Source organism: Conger conger, chromosome 5 (assembly GCF_963514075.1).
Source record: "Conger conger chromosome 5, fConCon1.1, whole genome shotgun sequence".
In the NCBI taxonomy this organism is placed as follows: Eukaryota; Metazoa; Chordata; class Actinopteri; order Anguilliformes; family Congridae; genus Conger; species Conger conger.
In genome coordinates, this window is record NC_083764.1 from 55,031,668 (window position 1) to 55,052,650 (window position 20,983).

The 20,983-nt window shown below is 42.7% G+C and overlaps 1 protein-coding gene across 1 annotated transcript in view; it reads left to right on the forward strand.

Moving 5' to 3' along the window:
- The first annotated feature begins 5,152 nt into the window (after window positions 1–5,152).
- Window positions 5,153–20,983, forward strand: part of astn1 (astrotactin 1) — a 354,373-nt gene continuing 338,542 nt past the window's right edge. The window contains exon 1 of the mRNA XM_061243332.1: window positions 5,153–5,743. Within this exon, the coding sequence (XP_061099316.1) occupies window positions 5,449–5,743 (295 nt within the window). The 5' untranslated portion in view covers window positions 5,153–5,448. The remainder of the gene's footprint in view (window positions 5,744–20,983) is intronic.

The following is a 20,983-nucleotide window of genomic DNA, read 5'->3' on the forward strand; positions in this document are numbered from 1 at the left end:
TCAAAGCTGTGCTGGGGAGAGCCTGAGCTATGTAATTAGCCAGCTATGACCGGGAGTGTGTTTTTCGCAGGGGGACCCGACTGGCCTCATTCTGCCAGCGGTAGGGTGGGTGTAATTCGGTCAGGGCTCTTCGGGTTACGGCTGAATTAGCTCCTCCTAACGACGCGCCGGACGCCCAAAGGCGACCGCTCACTGTCGGGGAGAGATTCGGCTTCAGCTTCTCTTCAGACTCCGTGTCCTATCCCACCGTGAAGCTCGTTGAGCGGAAAGCGGTCGCTAGCCGGCAGGAAAGCACAGCGAAGCTACGCTGTCGATTGAGCAGGTGTAGGTGACACATAGTGTAACATAAGGGATAACACCCTATGAACGAGTTATTAGGAAATAATTGCCCGACAGGGTTGTGCTACGGCCCAACGCAAATTTATTTCTGTTCTGAGAGTATGTTTGCCTTTGAAAGTGATATCATAGATAGTGTAAAAGCCGTGGTATAACACAACATAATGGCGAGAACGGGCAATTCAGCCCAGAATGCAAACCAAGCACATTTAAATCCATAAATAAATGGCCACCCTATGTTGGCCTTTTCCACTAAACTGTGCCTAATGCTTAGTTTGCCCAAAAGCTAAATAGTGTGTAGCACCGTATCTCAAGTCTGGTTTTGAAAACCCCCAGTGTTTCAGCCACGGCAGTTGGTGAATAAACAGAGGGACATGCCAGAATTAACCAAAAAAATAAAATAAATAAACTTCAGATTCAGCGCTGTATTACTGGTGAATTTCATTTGCATTATTTTTTGTAAGCAGTTTGCATGAATGAAACCAAAACTAAATAATTTAAAACCCAGTTCAGAAGCCTACAGTAGGTCTAATTTCTCATTCCTTTATATATTATTCTCTCAGAAATAAAATATGAGCATGGCAACGTGTCCTTTAAAATTTAGATTTATTTATTTGCATGATATATTTTCAACATGATTGTCAAATACGTTTTTATGATCACTCGAATGCTTGAATTAGTTTAATTGTGTCTCTGAACGAGGATTTTATGCAATATAATTCAGTTTTGATGTAGCGGTCGCAACGTGATGTTATCAGAGTATTCCTCTTGGATTTTCCAGACTGAGTCAACACTTGAGATTTCGTTACTTTTTCTTTGATGACTGTGATTGATAGAGCAGTCAAAATCTGCCTGTCTCTTGCCAATCCTGTACTTCTCTCTAATTTAGTTCATAATTATAGTGTGTAATAACATTAAGATAGTTTTTATGAATTGTCGACATTGGCTCAGGCGGTAAGAGATCTACAGCGCTATATAATTGCCAACCTTGTGATTGTGGAACTGGAATTTTCTGTGCCATTAATCGTTAGAAAAGGAGTTCATCGGTCCTGTTTTCTGAAGGGCGATAACTATGACGATATTTAGTGTGGATCAGTACTCAAGGGCTTAATTGAAGTCAATGATTGGCTGAAGGGTTTCCAATGACTTTATTGGCTGTTGATTGAAGATACGCCCCAAAAACCTGCCACCCTTCAAAACTGGAGTTGTGAACCGCTGCTAAAGATCATATGAAAACAGAATTCATGGTTATGCTCGTAATATTCTCAGAAATCCTGTATTATCTGCTCCTTTCACTCTCAAATGTTAAGCCATAATATTGACAACTGCTGTACAGAGTGAAAGAGCTTCTGACAGAGAAGTCAGTTTATTACACGCAGACGGAAGATGAATATCCGGCATCTGAAACCTGAATGTACGCTGTGAACCTTGTGTTCTGGGAGCATGTTTGCCTCTGAAAGTGATTTCACGGATAGTGTAAAAGTCAGATGTAAGTAGTTCTGTGGGTACCCCACAATCCAGCCGTCGTTCAGCTCCAATATGCTGTTCTGGCCTGTCCAAGTACCAATCATCTCACCGTGATTGTCTGAGAACATCCAATCATGTGTAACTTTAACTTGTATCAGGCTGAAGCTATTCCTCCCTGGCCAATCACCTTGTGATATCTATCTTCTGGTCTGTCTGGGCTATATACTGTGACTGAGATGAAGGAGAAAAAGATCTCATGGGGAATTGTATGCATTTCAGGGGTGAATGGGGACATGTTGTGCATGTGTGTGTGTGTGGCCAAAAGAATATGTGTGCTTTTAGAAATCCTGCAGCTACAGTATGCTTTTTAGGCCTTCATCAGATAACCCTGAGCCATCTCGCCTCACTAATTAAGAGTTACAGACATCCTTTAATGTTGATATAGCACCATCTACGACTCTGAAAATATATGCTTAAGAGCTTATCCGAAAACTATGGCACTGGGCCAAAAAATCTTCCCAAATGCAACAACAGGATTATCAGGCAGTGACTGACTTTATCTTTTAGTCAACACAAACGACTAAGTTTACAAGCAGCTAAAAATAGAATCATATAAAAAATATAGAGTATATAATCAAAATCCCAACTGCTCAATCCCCATTGAATTCATGCATGAACACAAATCTGTTTGTCTTTTCTTTTTTGTAAGATGGAGCCCTTATTTTTCCCTTTAGTCAGACAGGGAGAAAGCGGAGAGAGTTATAGTCTGAGATGGGCCTCACAGTACAGAGAGTCTCCTTACAGGGAATCGAGTCTGGCTGCACACAGGGATTTGTGTATTGATTTAGAGTCAGCCACCCAATGGACTGTGCCACAAACTTCTTAAAGGTATTGTACAGACAATTCATGTTGTAAAAAGGTGTGTAGGAATGTACAGTGGAAAGATACATTGAGATAAAATATATATCAATGCAAATGTTCTTACTGTAGCAAATGGAAAAGCGATGTCACAATCAAAACCTAGGAAGAACAAGTATTTTCAATTACATACAGTAAAATGCAGTCACAGACTCAATAAAGAACCCAAAATAGTTAATGAAATGGAAACCTTTTTATTTGGACATGAATGTGCATGCACACATTTTTGATTAAGAAACCATGATCAGTACTTTTTACAAACTGCATTGTATGTGCTTACAGTAAATATACATGGTACACTGTGTTCTGATGTGGTTTCCATGTCTAAAGCACATTGAACTCAATATACTGTATGAAATTAGCTTTATTAATGAAGTTTAATTTGATTGTTTTGTTTTCCTGTAAGGTACCATTGTTTTGGAAACTTGACTTCAAAATGGGGATCAGGCAACATACAAAACTGCCATTAAGACTTGTTTGAGGGAAACAAAGCCCTTGGCTTGTTCTAATTTTGTTTCTCTGTCTTGAAAAGGGGAAGAGTTAATGATAGCTAGACATATAGTCCCCAACTCCCTGCCACTTCTTAATTAATGGATAAGAAATTATGATTAGAAGCAAACTTGCCACAGGGGCAGCCAACCCTCTGATATGGTAAAATCCCAGCTGTATAAATTGAGTGTCTTAACCTGTTCAAACTCCAGTTTGTGAAACTCAACCTGAGGTCCAATTGCGCATGCATCATTTCCACCATTTCATCATCATTCTCTTCACTGGAATAAGGGAGTATCCTGAGAGAAAACCGTCACTCCTTCACATAAAAGAGCTTTTTTCCAAACCCCCGCTACATGTTTGAACAGCTCTTTCTGAATTAGTAAAACTCCAGGCACCTGATACTGTCTACTTCACCCAGATCTTGAATCATTGTTCAGTAATTCTTATTCATTCCCATTTCGGAAAAAAAGAGAGCTTAAGAACTTCAAAAGATCACACTGCTCCTTTGTTCTCTGTTCTCGGCCCTAATATCACACTGGATTAAGGAACAAAAATAACTACAAACTCTCCACAGTAATAACTTGTCAGGCTATCCTGAAATGCCCCAAAAAACAGACCAGTATCTTCGGGATGGGAGGGGGGAAAGAGTCTCGACACCTCGCCATGCTCAGAGTTCAATTATAGCGTGGGTCACCACTGAAATGAATGTGGTGGCTTCTAATCACAAACCCGCTACACAGCGATGGTGAGGTCCGACTCGACTTGGCTGGCAGAGGCTCAAGCGAACACAGAGAGCACTTTCTTCGGCCAGCGTCGAGGCCCATTGCTGCTGCACCTGCTGTTCCCCTTCAGCAGATGCCCACCACCCCCCCCCCGGTCCCTCAAAGGCCACAGTTCTTTAAGTAATTTATTAATTCTTATTTGTATACATTTTCACGATGTGATGCACCAAGCTATTTATTGATCTAATTATGTCTTTTCGCATCTGTGTTCCCGGCCCTGAACGCGTGCTTTGCGATTGGTGGTACATTGATTCTCTCCGTCAGCGCTCGCTAGCCACGTCAACGCTCCCTTTTAATTAGCACCGCTGCCATGCAACATTTGCTCAGCAGAATTCAAACTTGACTCCCTACCTGCACAGAAACGTATTTCTGTTGAAACTGAAAGACTAAGACAGTCAATGTTAGCTCAATTATATGCCAGCTCTCCAGCCGTAGATTCATTAATATTGCATAGATTGGGTTATACTGTATGTTGTTTGTCTCAGTCGCACATTAATTGGCTGTTTATTTTCTTAACATTTGTAAAGGGCAGAGAGGCATAATCTATATGGTAATATGTCCCTCAGAGTGCATTATTGCAGTTGCCATAATAATAAGTGTCTTCAAATTTGAATAGCCTGGGAATTATGGAGTACATTCCAAATAAGTAGTCCCAGAGTTTCAGAATAATACCCCTTTTGTGGGAACATTTGCAGCAACCAACGTGCAATCCAATTTCCAGTGTACATTTATCGTTGACACATTGGTATTGTATTTATTTTATTTTTTTCAGAGGTTGTACCTATCTTTTTGGTATTTTGTGCACAATTATAGGGCTAGTTAGCCATTGTTATATGGAAGTTCAATTGCATACATTCATACCCATAACATGTATGAATTGTACGGAAAAAGTATCACAACTGCTGCTGAATTACATATTGTCCTGCTCAACATTAGTATACATGCCAAGAGAATAATGGCCGCACCGTTATTCCTGAAAACATGGCGTGACGCACGGCATGCATATTGTATGCGTTTGTTAAATTGAACATCATCATAATGCAATATCCCCAATAACAATGAAAACACGAATACCGAGGTTCCACAGGCAAGCAAGCTTCATTCTTCTAGCCCTGCGCTTTCAGCGGTTGCTGATTCCAACCAAAATAAATCATTTGCAAAGAGATGATGTGGACACTTCCAAAAAGGGGGTCAGTGATTCAGCGTGAATATTACTTTCCAAAAAGATACCTATTATAAGGCTACGTTTAATAAAACGAGTTTGTCCTTATGCGTTCTGGCGGAGCGTACGCAGATTCCGGCGAAAGTAGAACCGTTAAATTCCCTGAGACAATAAGCCGGAAATCCACGCTTTGCCTGCGCATTCCCCTCCGCATCCCCTCTCCTCCTCACGCTACCCAGCGTCTGACTGACTGCAGCTGCTTCGTCAGGGAAGGGAATCCGAATCGTCGTGATGCTGGGCATGATGGAGCCTCGCTCGCTCGTCTCCTTCCTGTGGATTTTCTCCCTGAATCTCGCCTGCATCCCCGGTTTGAACGCCGAGGAGGACCCGTCCCAAGATCTCGAATGTAAAATGAAGAGCGTGACCGTATCCGCGTTGCCGTTTTTGAGAGAAAACGACCTGAGCATCATGCACAGCCCGTCGGCCTCTGAGCCCAAGCTCCTGTTCTCCGTCAGGAACGATTTTCCAGGGGAAATAGTCGTCGTTGACGACCTGGAAAACACCGAGCTTCCTTTTTTTGTGCTGGGTGAGTTATTTATGATCACGTATTCCCCTATTAAAAACAACGGTTCCCGTTTCAACCAGAAATACTCCACCCCCGTTATTTCCTCCATGTAACACTTGTATGGAAGGGATCCGTATTGATATTATTGTAAACACAAATCCAGTTCAGCTACAGCCGCTCGAGAAATGTGTGTTGTGCTGTAGGCTGTGCTAGGCCAGACGTGTGTATTTTATCGAAATTATATGCGTGTGTGCAGCCTTTAGACAAATATATGCTGCTGTGTTCCTTTATGAAAATGTATGTAGAAACTGGAGCGTTTTTGTATTGTGAAAATCCGTAAATATTTGCAGTATAACGAACTGAACGCAAGCCTTCAATATAGCCATATTGTTGGTGTTTACATCAAAATAGCTTGCTCTATGCGCTGTACGATTACATTGATTTGGTTTTAATAATAGCAGTTCTGCTAGACAGTGGTGTAATTTCAAACAAACGGAAGCCATTTTTGAATTGAGAATCATAAACTTTTCAATAGTGCAAATGTAGTTAGGCCTTGAAGTCAGTTTATGAAACATGTTTGTAGTTTGTTGTGACTTGCCTTTGTTTTATTGTTAATGGTGTCATCCAAAAATCCACAACAAAATTAAAAGTAAATAAACTGTAGTGACAGTGATTTCAAAGCGATGGTAAACACAACAATACTAATGTACATTGCCGCAAGTGTATTGCAAGTGTGTTATGAACTAATTCATTTAATGTAGTCCCAATTTAGTTGTCAAACTTTATAGTAACTAAGAGTTACGAAAACAGTACACACAGAATTACTCAACTGCACATTATTTATATAAATGTTGCACATCTTATGTGTAATTCAGGTAATCTTCAGAGCAGACCAGCTGCCTGTCAGTTGAGTTGCCACTCATAGTGACACTTTTGAATCTGGAGTAAAGAAATCTTAAAGTCAGATATGGCAGCCTAACACGCTCAATTCTCAGTGTCACACGGACGATTATTTGTGATTTAGGGCTTATGTAAATATTTACATGAGCATGATTGTGTCTTGTGTCATATTTCTATTTCCGAACTTTAAACAAGTATTCAGTGCCACCAATGTAGTAGATCACTTTTCCGGTCATAATTAAGTTACTTCTGTGTTGTTCGATGGCTCAGGTCTGCTTCCAAAGGAATGCACCTTATCACAGCGGCCGGTGTAAGACACAATGCACATTTTTGCAGTACTTTTTCGGTTCCTACTGTCGGCTAATCCTTTCCAGTGTATCTGCCTATGGATCGCTGTGTATGCATTCTCCGCTCTAAAGAATGCTCACGATCAGCCTGGCAGCAGTTGGTATGCTCCAACCCAGGCTGCTGTCCATGGTCCTGATAGCATTCACCGTCTTCTACAGCCTCGTGTAATGTGGGGCTCCGGAGGTTGCAGTCCCTCTCAGAGTAGCTGGTTGAACATGAGTTGCATTGCATGGCAACCGTTGTCGATGGGCGTGAGTGTGGTTGGTGGCTTGTTGTCACTTCTGTAGCAGTCCCATGTCCTGTGAGATTAGTTTTAGCCCAACCTGTGGTACTGTTCCTGTGAAAGGATTGTCATGTTGAAGAATATAATAATAATGGGTTATTTAACTGATGCTTTTATCCAAAGCGACTTACAGTTGATTAGACTAAGCAGGAGACAACCACCCCAGAGCAATGCAGGGTTTAGGGCCTTGATCAAGGGCCCAAGAGCTGTGCAGATCTTATTGGGGCTACACCGGGAATTGAACCACCAACCGTTCTGGGTCCTAGTTATGTACCTTAACCACAAGGCTACAGTCCGCCCCTGTCATGGAACTGTCTACAGCATGTAAATCAGGTTTAGAGCCAGTAAGGGCAGTCGTCTGGTCGTCAGAAGGTTGCCGGTTCGATCCTTGGGTGTGTTGAAGTGTCCCTAAGTTCACAGACACCTTGTAAAGCACTTTGGATAAAAGTGCAATAGAAATGCACTGCATTGAGCACATTATCTTCCTCTTCTGTGAGTGAACTCTAGCTTCCTGGGCACAGTGATAAGGTGAAAACACATGAAACCTGTTTGGCTGGTAATACTATACGTTTCCTTTCATGTCTGGCTATACTCATAGTCAAGCTGGTGGTGAGCAACAAGTGTGTCCCGTATCACAACACATTAAAGTCAGAAACAAACAATAAGTAATTATTTATTGCAGAAAGTAATTATTCATTGCAGTACATTAATGTGCATTTGCATCTTATATTACACATGACACAAACTCTACTTATGCCAGCAGTATTAACTCTGAAATTCAAGTGCTCAAACAGCTGGGTTTTTACATGATGTAACCCGCAAAAGGCGTAGCTAATGACTCCCCAGACATCTGCAATTTGCCATTTTTCAGTTTCAACATTATTGCACATTTTTATTTGTTCAGCAAGCATATTTTTTTCAGGGCAGTCTCATGTATATTGATTTTTATTTGCATAATGCTCTTGTAGAGTCTTGAATGTGATTCTGATGCTAATTTAGGGTAGGCGGTTAGCACCTTGCTCAAGGGAACACCTCCAGGCTTTTGACCTCACACGCTTCTCCAGTGAGGGTAACAACTTTGCATTATTGCATTTCTAATTTGCCCTGGTCATTTCAACAGTGGCCATTTCCAGTATGCACTCAGTGAGCACTTTATTCGGTATTTTTAGACTTATTAAAGGTGCAATAGGTACGTTTTTTTGTGTTGAAACATTGTTACAAGACTATTACAAATCCCTTCCTATCATTGAAAAAGGCTCACTGACATGTTGATTCACCCTCTGCCTGTGTTTATAGTCCTTAAATTTGGGTTTAAAAATATACAGTTGACGAACCAAGACTAATTGCCACAGCCAATGGCGTGCGGCCAGGGGAGGGGGGTGTGTGGGGGTGGGGGGACTGGTCAAAGCTAACAGGAAGGTGACAGTAATGCAAATAACCACACATTACAGCAGTGGTATGCAGAACAGCATCTCTGAACACACAAAAAATGTCTAATTAATTATAAAAAAATATGAGTGTACATGGTACCACTCCAGTGACAAGCATTTGTACTTTTTAGGAACGTTTTCGTAACTTTTTTGTGAGAGTGTAGCTGGAGCACACATTTTTCCAATACACTCATCCAAGAGAAGGGCGTTTGACTGCTTTCCATGCTAAGAGTCACTCCAGAGGAACGGGCTGCACAGGTGTGCCTCTAACAGCCCACACCTGGTGACCTGCAGGTGACCTCTGAGTAGCTACTGGATGCTAATCGGGTGCTAGCCTAAGGAGACCTGCTCCACTTCAGTTTTAACCAGGCAAGACAAAATGGTCCCAGTGCTTAGTCAGTGACCAGTATTGGGCATTGGGTTTGCCTACCCAATCAGGAGGCCTGGGACGTGAATCTATAACCTTTTAAAAGTAAGGATGAGAATATGTGTTAAAGTCTGAGGTGAACTTCATCAGTAAACTCAAACTAAAGTCAGTTGGGGGGTTGGCATTCAGACGCATCATAGTGAAGAATGACCACAAGCAAACAGAAAAATGAGATGAATTATTCTTATTAAACCCCACATAAACTAAATTCTAATCCATAACCATGAAAAGTAGACTGACTAGCTAGGCTAATTAACCAGACTACCTATGTGATCATAATCATCCATTTTCACTTTTAGCATGGCAGAAGTGGAGTTTTATAGACAAATGCAGCTGTTAGCCACGGGGTTCTTGGCAATGAAATTCAAGTGCAAATCTGGGTTTTAAACCTGTTTTCTGTGCAGTAAACCAGATGACAGCTTTCTGTTTTTTTTTAATCTCTTGCTGCTGAATGAGGTGTGCTTTGGTTGGCTTGAAATCAAAATGTACAGGGCAGTAGATCTCCAAGAACAAGGTTGGGCAATCCTACTCTAGCTGTTGAATGAGGTGTACTTTGTTAGGGCCACAGTAAAAACTTACTGGACAGTAGATCTCCTGGAACAGGGTTGGGCAGCCCTGCTCTAGCTGTTGAATGAGGTATACTTTTTAGTGTTAAAATGAAAACCTACAGGGCAGTAGATCTCCAGGAACAGGGTTGGGCAGTCCTGCTCTTGGATTTGTAATTTCCAGCATTGTGTTATTATTGACTTTGGGTTTGGTGAACATGGGCAAGATGGTGCAGCAGCAATCAGGTCCACAGTTAATGAGGTTTATTCTTGTGATTTCATGCAGGGTTGAACCCAATTATAGAGTATCAGCCTTTCATATTCTCTATATATGATGCAGAATTATCTGTGCTGAGGCTGTTTATAAAACCAGCCATATAAAACTTTTCTAGTTAAAGAAATCCTTGATTTGACTGGCAAAGATGACAGCTGCATCCAGCTTAATAGCGGTTTAAAAAACCACTTTGCTTTTAATAGGACTGACTGTACAGAGAAAACCAAGGATATATGATGACTCAATGAGTTATATCGGATTTACTGTAGAGTTAGGCGTTAGTGTGAGAGTTGATGCGATGCTTTATATTCAATATACAGGTCTCTCAAAGAATCTCACGTCTTAGAATTGGCATAATTAGAATGAAAAGGGAAATGATGAAATGGAATAAAATTCATGCAGTGAACCGAAACATTGTGGGTGTGAACACGTGATTATATTTGAGCTAGTAAGATCTTACATCAGTAAGTGTTGGCCATCTTCATTCCATGTGAAAGCATAACATTTTCAGTTTGGTCTTTTTATTCTGTTTTGTTCCCCTTTAGCACTCTTTAACAACAACATATTTTTATTATCAGCAGTCATAGGCGCATGTAGGACTATGTGTGTGTTCGTGTGCATGTGTTTGCGTTTGTGTGTGTGTGTGTGTGTGTGTGTGTATGCATCACACCTTCAAAATAACCCAAGAACTTTGTGTCAAGTTTTCATGTGACATGTGACTGTTTATGTGTTCAACCATATTTACAATGTTGAGTTCACAGACAGCTTAATGTTTTTAATTTGTCTCTTCAGTACTGGGTTACAGTAATGTGTCTTCCACAGTGACCAAATTACAGAATTTATTTGACTTTAGTTTGTGTTTTGGAAATTTCTGAAGGCTCTCAGCAGAAACCACAGAAAAAAACAAAACCAAGGCCAACCTATTAATATTATTTATGTCTGAAAATGACTTTGCCTAATTAGCGGTTTGAAAGTTCTGTTCCAAAGATGCAGTAACTATTCACGTTGCCTTTGCTGAAATATGAGAATACCTTGACCATGGAGTATGAATTAATTATAAAGTAACAATGTCTCTTTAACAAAGCAAGTTGTGTTTTTACCTCTCCACTGGCACTGGTTTTTATTAATCATTTACCTGTAACAGCACCTGGCACAATGTCATCTACTGGTCTTGTGCTTTGCACTAAACAAACCATAGGATTAATTACCTTAATTAATTGCTTCTGTTCAATAACTTTGAGATTTATATAGGTTTGTCTCAATTAAGCCTTGAGGAAGTCAAATTGTTTCTAAAATAAAATCCTAATATTACCAGGGGACCTAAGTAAAGAAAAAAAATGTTTTCACAAAGAAGTGTTTTGATTGCCTTATGTCTCATTAGTTTCTAGCTCAGGCTTGCTATGGGTTACCAGTTGTTTTCAATTAGAAATATAGCTCTTATCTGGTCAGCACTAGATCTTGTGGGACCTGGAGAGTGTTCAGTAGATGCAGGACAGTATTAATTTCAGGAGAAGGTTTAATATTTGCAGAAGTTTTTAATAGTTGCAAGAGCATATGAAATAGTTTCAGGAGAACATTGATTAGTTGCAGGACACAGTTAAATGGAGACTGTTAAAAGTTGCAGGAGAGTGTTGAATAGTTGCAGGAGAGTATTACATAGTTGCAAGAAAGTGCACAGAGGACATACCCTTTAGCCGATTGGCTCATTACCTGGATGGCTGTGTCTCAGTCAATTTCCAAATTGGGGTGAGAAAAACTGGAAAGAAAACTTGAATAAACTTAAGAGAAAAAGAAAAAAGAAGAAGAAGCTACTAATTGGCCTTTCAGGTTACACTATTAAAAAACAGATGATACTTCCACACTTCAGGATTTTGTGGGAAACCAAAGGGCATTACGATAAAAGCAGCCTGCTGTGTTACTGCGCTGTGTACTGGAGAATCATTTAGAATAAGACTAGAATTAAGTCGTAGTCACGCCATGACCATTATAACTACGCAGACTTGGCCTCCGACCCTTACCTGCAGAATGCCTGGACAGGGAAGTTATGGTTTGTGAGACTGCTGTGACCTAATTGGTTCTAGCAGGTTTATGTCAGCTTCATGTCATAGGTCAGCGGTTGAGTTTTCTTGAATTGCTGCATCCCATTGGTGCACCACCCACACATGATCATTGCTCATCTATACAATTAATTGTTCATCAGTCTCATTAACTAGGCGTAACCCACTGAACTCAAGCTGATGGGTTCTCTCACCTGATGTACCTTGGTAAATGGAATTAAGATAGAAACGCAACTCGCAGCAACGCTCCAAATGAAATATCTCGCCCTTCAGATCACACTAAGCTAGCAAGACCACTTTGCTTAATGAGTCTTAATGCTTGAGGTGACCACAGAACAGAGCGCTCCCCTATTGAGACTAACTGAATGTGACGCCAATATTTTCGGCCGTTAAATGCTGAGGAGGTCTCATCTGTACAAGATCTAATTAAGTACTATTGTGTGAATGATCCATTTACACAAGATCGCATGATGTAGCTACGTGATATAGTTAAAGAGAGGGCATTAATGGTATCAGAGATATCAACAGAGGTGGGTAAATTTATCTGGCCAACATTACAATATTGTCAAGTTTTTTTTGCCACAGTGGCTCTCATGAGCACCCCACTTTGTAATTAATTATAGAATAATCTCAGGATTTTATTGAGTTGGTTTTGTGGTTGGTTGATTTTTAAATAAGGTTCAACATTTTATAACCACTGTTAAGCACTTACAGAATATATGATGCTGTGTATGCATTGACCTTTGATCTCTGATAAAAGTGATGCATGTGGTATAGATTCAGTGAAGACTTTATTAGGTATAGTGAAATTCCAGAAACTTGAGATCCCAATTAATTTGAATTTGGAGGAACATTGCTTCAATTGAGTTAATCTAGTTAACAGAAGTCCAGATTCAATAACCAGTATGTCATATCATATTTTTTTGTCAATCTCATCAGAAGATCATCTGACTCGCAGTGTAAAAAAATTAACAGTTCATCAATATGCGTTTGGCTCACATTCAGAGTGAAAGAAGTTACACAGCCAACAAAAACAGTGTATGACACTATCGTTTTCCATACCGCCCAAATCGTTATTGAGCCACCTTCAGTGAATGTGTTTTTTACACACGTTCCTTTCGACAGCGTCTATGGACAGTGCTATCAGTGTTTACACAGATTATTCAAAGTGAACATGGTGCACTTTAATGAGCTACTCTGTTTCCAGGCAGTGCAACAGTGGAGGAAATACAGCTGTCTCTTTGCAGCCTGCGGCAACTTAGACACCGCTTTGAAGAACAGAAATATCAGAAAAGGACAAGTACTGCAGTGTTAGCACAGAAGAAGCTAGCCAACGTTCGCTATGCTAAATGCACAAATCACCACAATTAGCCTGCTCATTGTGGCTTGAAGCAGCTAAACTACATGTTCACTCTTTTTTTTAAGTGGCTAGCTAGTTTAATGTTCTTTCCTGTTTAATTGTGTCTGGCTATTTTGCCAGCTAGTTATATCGTGTGCCTCATAAAACGGGCTGCCTTTCATTTAATCTTGTAGTTCAAAGACAATCGTAGCGATTGAAATGCTTAAACCCTTCGGTAAGGGGTCGTACTCTGTATATCAAGTGTTCGCACAGCCCAGCGAATCGCACGACAGAAGGAGCAGTCTAAAAACCTGGGTAAGGATCGCCCGTAGAATGCAAAGTGTTCACAGATTTTGATCTCGCTGTAAATGAGTGAGCTCTCTTCAGAGCGTTTGCGTCACAAGGTGTTGGTTTCCATTTAGAGGGATTGTATAAGTAATTAAGTGCAGGATGCGTGTTGTCGTAGGGCTTCTCGCCTGCCCCTCTCCACCGTTCCATTAATGCTGTGGCTGTCTGTATTAATGCGGTGTTAATAGAATCTGTGTAAGCGTTTGATCAAGCTATTTTTAATTGAACACATTAAGGTAATTGGTTTTTCCCCTCTTGCATACAGTAGGATACACAGGGATTTAAAAGGCAGACGTGCTTGTACACAGATGTAGGTTTATATGCTCTCTCTCTCTAGCTCTCACATACACACCCACACTCATGCACACACACACAGACACACGCTCAGAATATTTATTTGAACTGCTAAAAAAATCTATTCTTTCAAATATATTTTGGGGGCTGTGAGCCTCATCTAAGCCCACTTTTTTTTGACATGACGAGATGGTCACTACAAATCAGCAGTCATTGAATGTATAATTCATGTGTTTTTATGCATTCCTAGTTTTTATTTGTAGCGTGTGTGTGTGTATGTGTCCGTATGTGTGCATATGTGTAAGTGTATATGTGTGTGTATTTGTGGGTGTGCGTGTGTAAGTGTGCGTATATGTGTGTATGTGTGCATATATGGGAGTGTGTGTGTATGTGTGGGGTGGGGGGGCATTTCAACCAAAGTGTTGCCTTGTGAAGTCTATCCTCGGCACACAACCGAACACTTCCTGCCCCAACTTTCCTGGCGGACGCACAGAAGAACGAGCTCGGAAAGACTGTTGCCATGGGAACATGAGCCGGTGCTGGACTATGCCTTCAATAAAGGTGTCTTTATGCAGTCCCCCACCCCAGCCCTCTCTCCCCCAACCCCCCTCACCCCTGAGGAAGAAAGGTACCCATTACAGAGACGCATCAGGTATATATGGATTCCACTGTATGGCTTTTCTGTCTTCCTGAGCTGAGGCAAAGCAGGGGCTTGACACCGTGGCCTCTTGTGTTCTTCATTCTGTGAGGGAGAAATGGAGACTGTCACGCGCTGGCTCCGATTTAACCACTGACACAGCTTTCCTTCTGTGCCTGTACATTTCACGGCTCGTTAATATATCACACGCACCATTTTTATATGCAGAGCAAGCTTTATCTCTGAGTTTTTGTCTCAATCTTCATTGTTGGATAACCTAAGGAAAGCAAATACTTTGGTAGTTGTGTAAATCATGCGAGACTGAAATATCTCATTAGGCTAAATGCTTTGGTGGGGATGATTCAGTTGGTTTAAGGCATGATTAGTTTTGGTGGGAAAACTCTAATACCCAGAATCCATCCATCCATCCATCCATTATCTGAACCCGCTTATCCTGATCAGGGTCGCAGGGGGGCTGGAGCCTATCCCAGCATACATTGGGCGAAAGGCAGGAATACACCCTGGACAGGTCGCCAGTCCATCGCAGGACACACACACCATTCACTCACACACTCTTGCCTACGGGCAATTTAGACTCTCCAATCGGCCTAACCTGCATGTCTTTGGACTGTGGGAGGAAACCAGAGTACCCGGAGGAAACCCACGCAGACACGGGGAGAACATGCAAACTCCGCACAGAGAGGCCCCGGCCGACAGGGATTAGAACCCAGGACCTCCTTGCTGTGAGGTGACCCAGAATCCTTTGTAAACAAATTAAAGTAAATGACATGCAATCCTTTTTGAGTGATTTGTGGCCTATGTATGCCAGAGAACAGGGAAATACTTTTTGAGATGATAGATTCAAAGTACATGTATGACATATAAAAGGCTATACCTTTCCATCTCGAAAATGCACTTGGTCTAAATTGAACCAAACAGTTGGCTTGGTGTTTTGATATTTTGATAACAAATTTGATAACAAATTAGTTTTTTCTTAATTTACTGTTATGTTCACCCTCCCTCTTTTTCAGTTGCCAGAAATGTACAAAGAAATTGTGACTCCTGACTTGGCAAACTTAACCCATTATGGACTAAGGGGCCCTATAGAGATGTAACGTGCAGGTCACATCTGTCTGTTAGGGGAGATGTAACGTGCAGGTTGCATCCACCCATAAGGGGTTAAGCACATTTTATGAACTGAAAATCATATCCTGATTTAGACTTGCCTGCAACATAAGTCTGACACACCCTCTGAATAGTGACTATTAATCGGATATCTATATATACCCTCTGAATATACTCAGAGATAAAACACACCCTCTTAGTGGTCTATAAAATACTCTGTCAATCATTTACTCTGGTTAAGCTGTGTAATATTTTATTCTGACTATAGCAACAGACACATAATTTTAGCTTGGGTAAAATTTCCCCAGTCAGAGAACAGCCCCTGAAAAGTAGACTTTTTGTGTTATGTCAGTGTAGCTGCTGGGAATTTGCGTTTGATGAGGCGTAACTGCCGTATTGTTGACCACACATGCGAGTGTACTTTAATGTCTTTGAGTCTGTAGGTGATTATGTATGATTTTTGTGCTACCCGGGGACGTTTGTGCTGAGTGCTTTGCGTTATGGGCTTGTGCCTGGGAGACAGCTTTGCTCCCTCTTTTGGAAAAAGGTCATTTGACACTCCCAAAACTCAGCCTGAAATGTTTAGGTAATTATGGTAGACTTAACGGTTGATGCGCGTGTGTGTGAGAGAGAGAGTGTGTGGGTGACTGTGTGAGTGTGTGTGAGGGAAAATGTGTGTGTGTGTGTGTGTGTGTGTGTGTGTGTGTGTGTGTGTGAAAGAGATAGAGAGAGTGAGTGTGTGTGAGAGAGTTTGTGTGAGAAAGAGTGTGTGGGTGACTGTGAGTATTTGAGAGAGAAAGAGTGTGTGTGGGCAACTGTGTGTGAGTATGTGAGAGAGAAAGTCTGTGTGTGTGAGAGAGAGAGTGTGTGTGTGTGAGAGAGAGACAGTTTGTGTGAGAGTGTGTGTGTGTGTGTGTGTGAGAGAGAGTTTGTGAGAAAGAGTGTGTGTGTGAGAGAGAGAGTTTGTGAGAAAGAGTGTGTGTGTGTGTGTGTGTGTATTTGCATCAGAGTTCCATCTGTCTGACTTATTTTGATAATGTGATCCAGAATCCCGATCTGTGCAGCTATGATGGCGAACGTCTGTGTGAAGGGAGCTGATAGATGCTCGTTGGCTTCATAACCAGGGCACCTTCACTGTGAGGATCTCATGTTTGTTTGGCAACAGGATGGGCAGTGCTGCTGTAATTGCAGGTTCAGCAGGAAGCTCGGTTCAGGTAGTGATGTCACCCCTCTCAGCTTGGGACTGTTCTGCTGCATTGTGCTGTCCTCTATGTTTTGTGCTCAAGGAATCTGAAGCCAGCTATGGAGGCTCTACCAAAGAAGAAGAAAGGAAAAATATGTGTAAATGTAACAGAACTGTAGCAAGCGGTTGGGGTAACATGAAATTGTGTTTCTTTCTAGTGCGTTATGTCAGCATTCTTCGCGATCTTTCAGAGAAAGGAAATTGAGCGCATCCTGACCTTAAAAACAGAAGTTTATGGGGAGGAACGGATGCACGCGCTGCGTATGCGTTCACAGGCAGACATAGAAAAACGAGGCGGGGATCAGGTCGAACGCGGGGAGCGAGGCGTCCTGAGTTGTGGCGGGGGGTACGGAAACGTTTCGCCGCTGCGGTCCGGCGTCAGACGGAGGGGACGGTGGGCGCTCTGGCCCGTCGAGCGCAGCTCTTTGGGGCTGGGAGATTAATGGGGTATGGGGGTGGCGAAGGTGATGGTATGAGGTATGAATGGAGCGCGCTGGCTGTGGGTTGCCAGATCTGCATGCGACGACACTGTCCACAGCAGCGCTGTGTGTGGGCAGAGGGCATGATAAATGGGCTTCGGGTGTGCGGAAGTCGCTACGGACATGGGGCAGGTGGGGGGGGAGTGTGGAGGGCATGTGGAGGGTCTGGACTGGGGGGAGAGCTGGGGACAGCGAACAGGGTGGCAGACCGCGGTGGCCCTAAAGCCCAGAGGGAGATAACGGGAGGTCACTGTGGGGCAGGAGCGGGGCGGAGGGGAGGGGGGAATTTCTTCAGCTGGTGCCTTAGGGAGCTGTGGAGGCAGCTCGGAGGAGTCAGCCGTCTTTTCCGCGCCGACCCCCCCGTCCCCACCCCCGGCTCAGTAGGCCCCCCAGGAGGTACTGACAGTTGGGCTGACGGGCGATTGATGAGAGGAAGGACACGGGAGGAGGAGTGGGGTGACGTAGGGTGCGTCTCACGGGGGGCGGGGTGGGGGGGGGGTGGGGGCTGGCAGACTTGGGGGTAAGGCAGGGTTGGCATGGGGGTTGCCACCAGGGCTGGCTGCTAGGCTGTGAAACGGCATTGTGGGAATTAGTGGGGAAGGGGTTTGTTCCTGCCAGTCACTGAGTCACTGGGAGTGCTGTTTGAGCCAAAGAGCCGCGGGTGCCAGAGAGTCACACCTCCGGAGGGCGCTAAGGAGCGGAGCGGAGAGGCTCGCGGCCGTGAAGGATGTCTCTCGTCAGGCCAGGGCCTGTGGTGACCGAGGGCAAGTGCCATCGGCATCCGAAACGTTCAAGGTCGAGCTACGACTCCATTTTAGTTTGACTACTTCGACAAGGGCCGAGTGTGAAAATTGCTCTTCCAGAACCTGCGTTTATAACCACAATAGTGCATGAAGTGGTTGGGCATAGGGAAAAAAAAGGCTAAAAGGATCAAAATGATCCCTCTTATCGGAAGAATAAGGCTTTCACATCACCGCAGCGGTTAAGACTTTTACACAATCGCGGTTCGGTGTAGTCAGCAATATTTCATCCCCGGGAAACTCACATCACAAGTTTCCACCGGGAAAATAAAATAAAAAACACATCTCTTTTTGTAGGAGACATTTTATTTAATGTAGGCTGACAACTTCTTTAACGGACAGGTCTAAAGCCTGCATTTTCTGCAGCAGGAATTTGTACCGAGCCTTCGATTTAGTTGAAATGTGCTTCACCGGGGCACTTTTTTGCAGTAAAAAAGAAGTAAGGAGGATATTTACGAAGATCATTATTCGGAGTGTTAAAGAAAATGACTGAGATTGCAGCCATCAGTAAGTGTGAAAATTCACGGTTTAATGCTGTGGCCAATTTTGCCACATTCAATGCTAACGTTTTAGCAGTTAGTTGCTGTCAGAAAACTAAAAAGTAACAAAAAGGTAAAAAACACTTAACATTTAACACATGTTTTTTTTTATTGGGAAAATGGATTCACCGCCACAACGGGTTGTATGATATTGAAATTCTGGGGCTGGTAACATTAATTGATATTTGGCTAGCCCTATAGCTGAGAGTCCCTAGTACCACCATTTTACATCGCAGCACAAACACAGACTGAAACATGTTTATACATTTGTGGAAGTAGTAGATGAGTAATAACGTTAGCTTATGATGAAAAAAATACGTAATTGTGTAACATAATCGACTGATTCCAATATATCAGCTAATACCAGTGTACTTGTACATCCATCTTTCAAAAAAGAGGCCAGTCTCTGTTCTCTGTATTTTACACAATTTGGCATCTCCTATCCCACCCAAATTAGAATTTATGAACTGTGTACAAGCGTGCTCATATCCGCCCCCTGCTGGTGGCTCGCGACAGTGAAACCGACTCCAGCTAGCTGCTTCTTCTCAGACCACGGCCATCCTCAGTCAGTGCATGCTCAGAGTGGGGTTGGAGGAGACCCAATCATACTCATGCTCAGAGAGCGAGGCACTGGGTGGTCAACCAGAGTAATATGAGCAGTGAACCCCTCTACCCCGACTGGCTCAATCCCTCCCATAATCCCCTGTGTGACTCTAAGCCATTTGACCACTGCCCCTGCAGGGCTGCCAGAAACAGTTGGCACTGGAACGGCTTGGATTAGTTGCAAGACCAGGGTCCCAAACATTTTTCTGATGTGATCCCAAATGAATGTTCACAAACTTACACGACCCCAACACCCCACCCGCACACATCTTGTGCCGAACACCACCCTTTAGCCACGACTGGAAATATACCACCACGTCTCCTACCTCATTGCTTTATTATAGTTCGGTTGTTGTAATGTTAAACATGTAGCGGCCTACATTTCCATATTTTAAAGAGACAAAAATTACATTTTATCTCTTTAAAGATTTCAGGCAGCCCTATCCTGAAATTGGCTGACCCAACATTTTGGGAACCTCTGGTGTCCACTCATGCCCTGCAAGTAGTATTCATACCCAGAGCTACCCAGAAGCCATCATTAGTTTGTTTCACGGTTGATGTCACCACCAGTTTTTCACCGTGTAATAGATGTGAATTTCAGTGCTGGGATGCTGATAGAGTTACAATATGTTGGGATGACTACCTGGGCCACTCCGGACTTCATCCCGGTGCAGTGAAATCCTTCCAACGTGCTTCTGGCTCAAACAGGGTGGGATGCCTGATATGGGATGGGATGTTTGGCTATGCATTTCGTGCCACATTGGCTCCCATCTGTGCTCCCCATACAAGGGCTTGACACACTTCTAAAGATGGAGTTTCAGAGTTTGCAGAGAATGGTGTGAAAAACTAAAAAACACCTAGTGAGCAGCAGTTCTGTGGACAGAAACGTGTTGTTCATGAGAGAGGTCAGCAGAGAAGGGCTGGACTGGTCGAAGCTGACAGGAAGGTGACAGTAACACAAATAACCACAAGTTACAACAGTGGTATGCAGAAGAGCATATCTAAATGCACGACACCTCAAACCTCTAAGTGGATAGGCTACAGCAGCAATAGTAAAAAAAAAAGTAATAAATACCTAATAAAGTGCTCACTGAGTGTATATTTCTTCATAGATTATGTTATTTTTTTAGCTTAGCTTGGCACACAAGTATTGTTTTATTTTTGCGCCTTCATGCAGACGCTGTCTAAAGGCACTGGGGGATTGGTTTGGGTGACATTGGATAACAGCATCAGGGCTAATGCTCTGGTAGCAGCATCTCCTGCTTTGAGACGGTGAGCGGCTGTTGAAAGAGAGCTCAAATTAAACAGTGCGCCAGCCAAGCTGAAATCTATATGCAAGCTCACATGTGGCAGTAAAGTTTTAATACCACAGGCGCAAACAGAGGGTGGTGCAATTTGGTGGGCTTTTCAGGGTAGAGAGAGAGAGTTATGCGCAATAGTAATTTATGAAGCTCCACGGTCAGCTGCCTGCTGAGATTTCTCAAGGCAAATAAAACAGACTGAAAGAGGCAGTTATATTCAAAGTTAAGAAAGGATCCTGTAACTTTCTAAAACGCCAGACGCGGGCACAAAGGTAAATGTCGAACCTTG